At 38.2% G+C, this 9,746-nt stretch overlaps 2 protein-coding genes and 1 pseudogene across 5 annotated transcripts; 2 read left to right on the forward strand and 1 right to left on the reverse strand.

Moving 5' to 3' along the window:
* The first annotated feature begins 6 nt into the window (after nucleotides 1–6).
* LOC130506927 (subtilisin-like protease SBT3.13) lies at nucleotides 7–3,039 on the forward strand (annotated as a pseudogene).
* On the reverse strand, nucleotides 2,999–3,707 carry LOC130506930 (uncharacterized). Its single transcript, XM_057001628.1, has one exon. The coding sequence runs from the start codon at nucleotides 3,665–3,667 to the stop codon at nucleotides 3,263–3,265; it is 405 nt and encodes a 134-aa protein (XP_056857608.1). The 5' UTR covers nucleotides 3,668–3,707; the 3' UTR covers nucleotides 2,999–3,262.
* Nucleotides 3,708–5,819: 2,112 nt separating this feature from the next.
* LOC130506928 (sphingosine kinase 1-like) lies at nucleotides 5,820–9,449 on the forward strand. Of its 4 annotated transcripts, XM_057001625.1 has the most exons (11): nucleotides 5,820–5,942; nucleotides 6,404–6,899; nucleotides 7,002–7,124; nucleotides 7,202–7,302; nucleotides 7,548–7,620; nucleotides 7,806–7,892; nucleotides 7,970–8,047; nucleotides 8,152–8,222; nucleotides 8,343–8,609; nucleotides 8,712–8,834; nucleotides 8,943–9,449. In XM_057001625.1, the coding sequence occupies exons 2-11, from the start codon at nucleotides 6,554–6,556 to the stop codon at nucleotides 9,132–9,134; spliced, it is 1,461 nt and encodes a 486-aa protein (XP_056857605.1). In that variant the 5' UTR covers nucleotides 5,820–5,942; nucleotides 6,404–6,553; the 3' UTR covers nucleotides 9,135–9,449. The 4 variants fall into 4 exon arrangements, with proteins under 4 accessions (XP_056857605.1, XP_056857604.1, XP_056857606.1 ...); XM_057001624.1 differs by lacking the exon at nucleotides 5,820–5,942 and having other exon boundaries at nucleotides 6,316–6,899; XM_057001626.1 differs by lacking the exon at nucleotides 5,820–5,942 and having other exon boundaries at nucleotides 6,378–6,895; nucleotides 7,001–7,124.
* The last annotated feature ends 297 nt before the right edge of the window (nucleotides 9,450–9,746 follow it).

Genomic DNA, 9,746 nt, shown 5'->3' on the forward strand with positions numbered 1-9,746 from the left:
TTTAGCAAAGAAGACGCACATAACTCAATGATCTACAAGCTATCGACATGGATTCTCCGGTTTTGCAGCACTTCTTACATCTACACAAGCAAATAAAATCTCAGGTACTCATCAGAACTCAAACTAAAAGATACTTCATAACAGTGAGCATTTGAAAGATCTTTGTGTTTTTTTAACTGTATCTTGCACAGACCATCCAGAAGTAATCCATGTTATACCAAACCGGATTCACAAACTGCAAACCACAAGAACTTGGGATCTCCTTGGCCTCTCTCCAACTCCAACTTCTTTTTCTTCTTCATCTTCTATAAAAGGTCTTCTTCATGACACCAACATGGGCAGTGAAGCTATCATAGGAGTTATGGATACTGGTCTCTCACTCTATCTCTATCTCTCTCTCTATGTATATATACGTCTAGATATCCTCGTCTCACATCATGTATGTATATATAATTAAAGGAATATGGCCAGAGTCAAAGGTATTCGACGATCAAGGCCTTGGACCTATACCTGAGCGTTGGAGAGGAAAATGTGAATCAGGAGAACAGTTTAACGCCACAACTCATTGCAACAACAAGCTAATAGGAGCTAAGTACTACGTAGACGGACTACTGGCCGAGATGGGAGAAACATTCAAAACAATAACAGTCAGAGAATTCAAATCCAACAGGGATGCACTTGGTCACGGCACACATACATCCACAATAGCAGCTGGCTCATTCGTCGCCAACGTGAGCTTCTATGGTCTAGCCCGAGGTACTGATATACTCCCTCCTTTCTATATTGTAAAATTTTTGTGTAATGATTGTGTAATTCAATTTAATTTATAATATTTTTTTGACAAAATTAATTTATAAAAAAATTTAATTAAATTTCTTAATTGTTCTACTTTAACCAAAACATCCTATAATATTAAACAGATGGAGTATAGTCCTAAACACTAAACCAGCTTTTGAATAGTATTCACCACAGAGCTAACTTAAGAGTCAAGCTAGGGTTTCTATAAGACATTAGTTTGTTTACTTCCTAACCTATGTGTGGATTATGCTAAGGTATGGTCCGAGGTGGTGCTCCTCGGGCACGCATAGCCTCTTACAAGGTATGTTGGAACGCAATGCAAAAAGACGGAACAGGACCCGATGGAATGCTCAATTGCTGACATGTGGAAGGCTTATGATGATGCTATACACGATGGGGTCGATGTTTTTGTCTGTATCTATTTCCGGGGATCTTCCAGAGGACACCGAGGTGGATAAGCTCGATTTTGTCGGGGCCTTTCATGCAGTATCTAAAGGGATTCCGGTCGTGTCTTCGGCTAGTAATGAAGGTCCTAAGGCTCAGACTGTTGCTAATGCTGCTCCTTGGCTCTTGACCGTGGCTGCAACCACTCTTGACCGGTCTTTTCCTACAAAGATCACACTTGGCAATAAACAAACTCTCTTCGTATGTTATAGTATCTTCTAACGCAAGAAACTGAAATTAGTCAAAAGACAGTTGAAAATTTGACCATTTTTTTACAGCTTGATTATTTTTGTGTATAATTAGGGTGAGTCTCTGTTCACTGGACCGGAGATTTCAGCCGGTTTAGCTTACTGGGATTCAGAGAGTGATGATAGTGTTGATGTCAAGGGGAGAATAGTTCTTGTTTTCGATTTCGATACTATCTATCAGGTTGCAAAGAAAGGTGTAGCAGGAGTCATATGTGCCGAACATCCTGATGACATTGTTGATCGATGCCATGCTTTTCCTTGCATTTACACTGATTACGAGCTTGGAACCGACATTTTGCAATACATACGTACCACCAGGTCCTCTATCTTGAAGCAAATAAACTATGTTTATAAAGTCAAATATTCTTATGACCCACCACGTTGAATCACAGGTCGCCCACAGCGAGAATCAGTGGAGCTACGACATTAACTGGCCTGCCAGCGACAACAAAGGTTGCTGCATTCTCATCTAGAGGGCCTAACTCGGTATCACCAGCCATACTTAAGGTTTATAAATGAAGCCATTGTGTCTCTAGTCTATGTTTATTTCAAAAGTTGAAACAAGTTAGTGATCATGTTTTATTCTGTAGCCTGATATAGCAGCTCCTGGTGTGAGCATCCTCGCAGCATTAAGTCCCCTTGATCCTAGTGGACACAATGGATTTGGACTCGCCTCAGGGACATCCATGTCGACTCCGGTTGTTTCTGGTATCATAGCTCTCCTAAAGTCTCTACACCCTGATTGGTCTCCTGCTGCATTTAGATCAGCTTTGGTCACAACAGGTTCTTGCTTAGTTCTTCGCCTATTTAATTCTTTAACTACACAAACAAAACTGACTAACCAGTCTCATTTTGAAGCTTGGAGGACAAGTCCATCTGGAGAACCCATTTTTGCTGAAGGATCAAACAAGAAGCTCGCTGATCCATTTGACTATGGAGGAGGACTTGTAAACCCTGGAAGAGCCGCATACCCTGGACTTATCTACGATATGGGGATCGAAGATTACATCAACTACATGTGTTCCAAAGGTTACAACGACTCCTCAATCTCTCGTGTCCTCGGTAAAAAGACTAAGTGTCCAACTCCTAAGCCATCAATCCTTGATATCAACTTGCCTTCAATCACAATCCCAAACCTTGAGGAAGAAGTCACACTCACAAGAACTGTAACCAATGTTGGACCCATCAAATCAGTCTACAAAGCTGTGATCGAGTCTCCTCTCGGTATAATAACTCTCGACGTCAACCCGACCACACTCGTGTTTAGCTCTGCAGATAAGAAGGTGCTCTCTTTTACGGTGAAAGCTAAAACGAGTCATAAAGTCAACACTGGTTACTTTTTTGGAAGCTTGACATGGATTGATGGTGTTCATGATGTTAAAATCCCTGTCTCCGTTCAGACAAGGATCATGATCAAACCTTAACAAAAAAAAAAAACTCAAAACTATCTGAACAAAATAAAATATCAGATAAATTTCATGTATTAGAAAAAAGCCATATGATGCTCATGCATCCAATCAAAATCATATGATAATAAAGATTACATTACAAAAAAAAAACTCATAACCTCACATACAACCAACACACAAATTGAGAAAAACTGTAAGGTTTTCTCATTTATTCAATCACAAAAGTTCACAACCATATATAATGCATATAAAAACTACTAAAATCAAATCAAGACAAAAGAAACTTCATGATCATCAACTACAATAACATATCATTGTAATGACTATATATTATAAAGATATGACTTTAATTTTTTTTTTTTATTAGCAATAAGCGACACACTTCTTCTTACAATCCATGGTGCATCCACCACCTCCTCCTCCACCGCCGTATCCTTTCCCGGAGCGGCTAAAAGAGCTGAAACACCTTGCAGGACACCTCAGCTTCTTGCCGTTACAAGGTCCTTTCTCTTTGCAAGTCACCGTCGGCCTCACTACACCTCCTTTCCCGTACCCGCCGCTCGGACCACCGTAGCCTCCGCCGTATCCACCGCCGACTCCGGTACCGGGAAACCCGTTTCCAAACCCGGGTATCCCGGCATATCCGGATCCGGGCACACCGGCGAATCCTAAACCATTGTTACCGCTCTTCTGACGAGCTGAGTGAGTTGCAGAGACGAAGATGATGAGGAGAAGGGAAGCTACAAGGATCGGTTTTGTTGTAAACATTTTTGTTTTTGGTTCAGTGGGTTAGTTGAAAGAGGGAGATGGATATGATTATAAATAGATATATGCATTAAATTGAAATACAGTTAAGACATTGATTAGTGGACTTTAGTGTGTGAAGATCACTTTAATGCAAGAGAGACTCTTGTGTGTCTCTCTCTCTATCACTTACGTAACATGTTGAGAGACTGTACAAATATGTACATCTGCATCACTTGGCCACATTTAATTAAGCATGTGTTATTTAATATTGAAATGCCATTTTATTTAAAAATCTTGGAGGGCTTTTTTGTAATAAAGTAAAGATAAATCTACCAAAACTTGGGTGAAACCAAATTCAATTTATGTCTAGTGAAAGTTCAAAGTTGTGTGAAATTAAATTTAGGTGATTTTCTTTTTATTATTTTGCTAATGAGTTTATTTACCAAACATCGACCATTTAGTCAGCAAAACGTGTGATGTCCACTCATAGTGTAGATCTGTTCCATAAGGCCCACTCATTAATTCAGCACAACCATATAGAATCATTTTAGTCTTGTAATCAAAATTCTATGCTATGTCAAGTCTGATTATTAGCCTAATCTCATTTTGTCCAAGGTAACGTTAAATTGGATTTGTTGACAAGCTGGTTCACCACACAGCCTTTGTTGTCTCTCCATACGGTCCCACTAGGCCATTTAGACGACCAGATGATTGACAAATCCGGCCAAGTAGACTATTAGTTATATCAATTCAACTGTGAAAAAGAAAATTATATATATGAGATGTGTTTTGAATATATCGGTCCAGTATGGAAATCGAATCTTTTATAGAATGCACACATTTAACCACTAATATGCAAAGGCAAACCACAATTAGTATGGACATTTATAATGAAGAGTAATGAGATGTGAACAAGTATCTCAGAAAGAATGGTAATCTAATGATTAATATTCAAGGTGGTCTTTGACTCTACAAGAAATCACCAATGGCTAATTGTACAGTGTGATGTCAATGAATGGTTAACGGTTACAAACTTAACAACGGATAGTACTATACTCTTACATCTGGTTTGTGTTCTCTGTTGCTCAATAGTCAATACAATCTATATGGTCCGTTTCATATACATTTCGATTCAATAAAATAGAAGCCAAGACTTTGTTGTTGACCCAAATAAAAAAAGAAGATAAGACTTTTAGTTACTTGGAACATTTATGTAGCCTTACTTACTGCTGCTCGTGTGTCGTGTCTCACTAAGCTGCAGTCATAGTATCTAAGTGTTATGTAAAGAGAACATCGAATCTCATGGTGGTCCATGATGAAGTCTGCTCCCTTGAGTCTACCTTTAGACCGCCGTTTCATCCATGCAAAGAGTGTTTAGAGAATGTACGCTATGTAGGGTGGTCCAATGTGATCACCCATCCATAAGCTGATTCAGTAAGGTGGTCCAATGTGATCTCACAAAAGCAAATCCAAGCGGGTTTCTATGATAACCCAAAAACCAAATTCATATATGCGTGTGTGTGCTTCCATGTGTATGTTTTCGGCATACATGACTAATAAATGACCATAAACAAGCATATCATAGAAACGGATGGAACTTGAAGTCCGTCTGAACATACTCTTTATGGCTTTCTTTCAGTGACTAGACATAAAAAATGATTTATTTGCTTTAACAATTTTAGCTTCAAGGTGGGCTCTTCAAATACCATTCCCATGTCTCTTCGTTTATAGGAAAACGTTTTTGTGTTTTTTTTTCTTTCTTTTCTATCTCCAAAGCTAAAATTTGATCCAACCATTCTCATCAGCATTCTGTCAAAATCAACCGCTCCAAGTGAGGTTATCTAGGAACTTTATCCATCTTGAAACGATCTTATTCACTAAAAATCCTAACAAATGTTTTATTTTTTTCATGCAGAGCTCCATTGTTTACCTGGAAATGGAGAATGAGAAGGTTCGCAAAGGTCCACATTCTACCGTTGCTCCTCTAGCAGGTAAGAGGTAAGTTTCCACTGTTCTCATTCATATTCCGTCTTATGTTTCCAAGTCTATATAATCATTCAATTTTAAAGGACAAGAGTCTGCCTAAGTACTTTCTCTAAGACTAGTAGTACTAGGATTTAGTAGCAAACAGAGAACGTTACTAGAAAACGTTAACCAACATAGGATAAATGCTTTTCAAATCCACGGAAACTTGTGCTTCTTAATATTATTTACAGCTTCAAGAGGAGTCGCTTTCGTTTTTTGCTGAAAGAAGACGTGCTCTAGTCTAGTGTACATATTGGAAGAAGATGAAGAAGTAAACCCTCCTCCAATGACTGGCTTTTGATTGTTTATATATGTAGATTATATCCCTTGATTTTAAGTTTATAGAAGAGACCCAAGAGAGTGAATCCTCTCTTAAATTAGTAAACACGGCAAGGTTTGGTTTATTACGACTTGTTTACACGTTTGTACTTTGTATTAGTCGTCCTTTCAATAGTTGTTTTGTGTTTTTTTTTCTTCTCATTATTAGTCATATTTTTGATGATTAGCTAGTAAATTGATTTGAAGGTCGTTACATATCTACTAACTTCAACCATGATCCATGGTAGTTTCTGTAGATTTAAGTTGGGAAATTAGTAGTAGAGAAGAGTAGAGCCCTTCCCTTTACATGTTGTTTTCATTTTTGAAACGCTATCGTTTCGAGGTTATCATCTTCTTACAGGTTTGCATTTAGTCTCCGTCCAACGAGAAACTGACACGTCGTAATTATAAAAGGATTTACGCCACGTCAACTCACAAAGTCGCCAAGTTGAGCGCGTGGTTTCCACTCCCCTACCTGATCGGAAAAGTCTCTTATTACTCTCTCCTCTCTCTCTCACCAACGACGAAACTCTTCTTCTCTGATCTCTCATCATCATCATCACTATGGATACTCTTCACCCGGAGAACGATCGCCTTCCCTCTCCGCCGTTGATCTCAGACCGAGTTCTAATCAACGGCGTCATCACGCCGTTGACTTTAACCGCCGACGGAGAGCTACAATGGACGGAATCCGGTCTTAGGAAATCGACAACGGAGAAAGAGATCCTGAGCTTCGCCGTGGAAGGGAACAAGGTCAAATTGAAGACGTTGGTTGAGAGAAGAGGATCAATCTGCTGCGGAGGAAGCGGTGGAGATTACGCGAGGAAGGATTTCGTGTTCGAGCCTCTCTACGACGAATCTAGAAAGCTGTGGTGCGATAAGCTTCGTCAACGCCTCGACTCTCTCGTCGGTTAGTTGTTTGAATCAAATCGAAAAAAAAAGCTAATTGGAATCGTGAACGACATCGTTTTGGAAGCTGAGTTAGTGAATGCTTTTTTTTTTGTTTGTGTAGGTCGGCCTAAGAGGCTGCTTGTGTTTGTGAACCCGTTTGGTGGGAAGAAGACGGCGAGGAAGATATTTTTGGAGGAAGTGAAGCCGTTGTTTGATGATGCTCATGTTCAACTTGATGTTCAAGGTTTATTGATTTCTTTTTTTTTTGGTTCTGAACTCTTCTCCATGGAAGTAATAATCTGATTGGTGGTGTTTTTACAGAAACTAAGTATCAGTTGCATGCAAAGGAGATGGTTAGGTCCATTGATTTGTCAAAATACGACGGTATTGTTTGCGTTAGCGGCGACGGTGTCCTTGTTGAGGTAAAGTAGGAAGCTTTTCTGTTGTGGAAGTGTCATTTTCACCAATAACTTACAATATGGAAGTTGTGATGATGCGTGTCTGTCTCTTTACATGATTCGAACTAGAGGAGTTTAAAGAATCCGTGTGTTTAACGATCTTTATTGGGAAAAGCGTATTACTTTTTGGAAGTATCTGTTAGAAGAAGCAATCTCTTGTTTTGATTATATAGTTGCTGATTCCTTACAATTGGTTCCTAATTTAGTAGGTTGTGAATGGACTGCTCGAAAGAGCAGACTGGAGAACTGCCTTGAAGTTGCCTATTGGAATGGTCCCTGCAGGTTCGTTCTGCTTTTTGTCATTCTTGTCTCTTGTGTGTTCCATGTGAAAGTTTTAGATGTAAAAAGTTATTATTCTACAGTAAGATTGAATCAATTGCTGTTTATTGATATCTTGTGCGTGAATCTTGTAGCAAAATTATATACTTTGTGATTACTTCATGTGTGCTATAATTTCATGATGGTAGGAAGTGGTAATGGCATGATAAAATCATTGCTGGACCCGGTTGGGCTGTCTTGTAGTGCAGCAAGTGCTACTGTTTCCATTATACGAGGTCTCTCTCCGTGCCATTCAAATGTTTTCTTGTTCCGTATGAATCAGCTCATTAAAAAATATATTTTGTATTGGTAGGTCATAGACGTTCTCTAGATGTGGCAACTATCTCACAAGGGACTACCAAATTCTTCAGCGTCTTGATGCTAGCTTGGGGTATGCAACTGACTACAGAAATGTATTTGCATATGAAACTAGTGCCTGAGCTTGGTGAATTATACGTCTGATTGTATTGAGGTAATGTCAATTTTTATTTTCAGGATTAGTGGCTGATATAGACATCGAGTCAGAAAAGTTCAGATGGATGGGCAGTGCTCGCTTTGATGTCTATGTACGTTTTGTTGGATCTTTTTGACAATCATTTGTATTGAAGGTCCTAAAAGTAAAAAATAAAATTATCTTTTTAACTAATGGGACATTGTGTTGTCTCTTCTACGGCTTGTATTTGCAGGGTCTCCAGAGGATAATATGTTTGAGACAGTACAATGGACGAATTCTATTTGTGCCAGCTCCTGGGTTTGAAAGCAATGGGAAACCAGCCAGTTACAACGTTGACAAGGAGTCATCTGTTAGTGATAAGACAGTACTAGGATACCAAGGACCTGATACTAATCTTGAAGATCTGGAATGGAGAGAAATGAAAGGCCCTTTTGTTTCGGTATGGCTTCATAATGTTCCCTGGGGTGCTGAGAACACTTTGGCTGCTCCCAACGCAAAGGTCAGTTACACAATTTTGAAAGCAAGAAGCCTTCATAGGGTTGTTTATTGTCAAAATAAAACCTGTTAACCCTTCCTCTTACGTATATGGTCTGATGAACAGTTCTCTGATGGCTTCTTGGATTTGATTGTGATGAAAGATTGCCCAAAGCTTGCCTTGTTATCGCTTATGACAAAGTTGAGTGATGGGACACATGTTCAATCCCCATATGTATCGTACCTAAAGGTGTGTCATTCGATTCAGAACCCACGACGTTCATATAGTTTTAATCTTTCATTTGATGTTTCTTAACAAAAAAAAAAATGTTGATGAGGTGATTTAACTGTGGTAAAGGTAAAGGCATTCGTACTGGAGCCAGGTTCACGGATAGACGAAGAAGACAAGGAAGGAATCATAGATTCAGACGGAGAGGTATTAGCAAGGGGAAGAAGATCATATAAATGTGATGAAAAGGCGTTGATGTCTTATGGCAAGCTTCAAATAACAGTTGATCAAGGTTTAGCAACTCTCTTCTCTCCTGAATAGTTTCTGAATTGACAAAGTGTCTTATTACATGAGATGAGGATGAAGACACATCACGAATGTTGTTCCGTTGTGGCGATAATTTGATTGATTGGACATGTACAGTATAGTACATCAAGTAAGAAGCAGAGAGATGATGTTTGTGTCTATTGAAAATCAATCCTATGAGAGTTTTCTTTCTCAGCTTTGTATCTTTGAGTTGTCATTCTGTGTTTTTGTATTTGCAGTGTAGAGACAAAATCTTGAAAGTATAAAGACAAGTTTCAAGTCATAAATGATGGACTATTCATTTTAACTTATATATTTTTTAGTGATAAATGTATCCATCTTATTTTATAAAGTTTTGTTTTTCGAAATTGCTAATTAATATGATCGTGACATGTGTCAATTAAAAATTTAAGATTACAATACATGTCAAAAATAGAAATAAATCTCTTTTTAAGAATTAAAAAAGATATAGAAAAAGAAATTATTATCACAAAAATATTCTATATCTTTATAGGATTTTAGAAAAAGAAAATTACTATAACATAATATTTCTATTAGGACTTTAGAAAACAAATTATTATCAAATAATTTTTTCATTTAAGATTAAATAACTTTCTAAAATTGGTA

Source organism: Raphanus sativus, unplaced genomic scaffold (genome assembly GCF_000801105.2).
Source record: "Raphanus sativus cultivar WK10039 unplaced genomic scaffold, ASM80110v3 Scaffold3793, whole genome shotgun sequence".
NCBI lineage: Eukaryota > Viridiplantae > Streptophyta > Magnoliopsida > Brassicales > Brassicaceae > Raphanus > Raphanus sativus.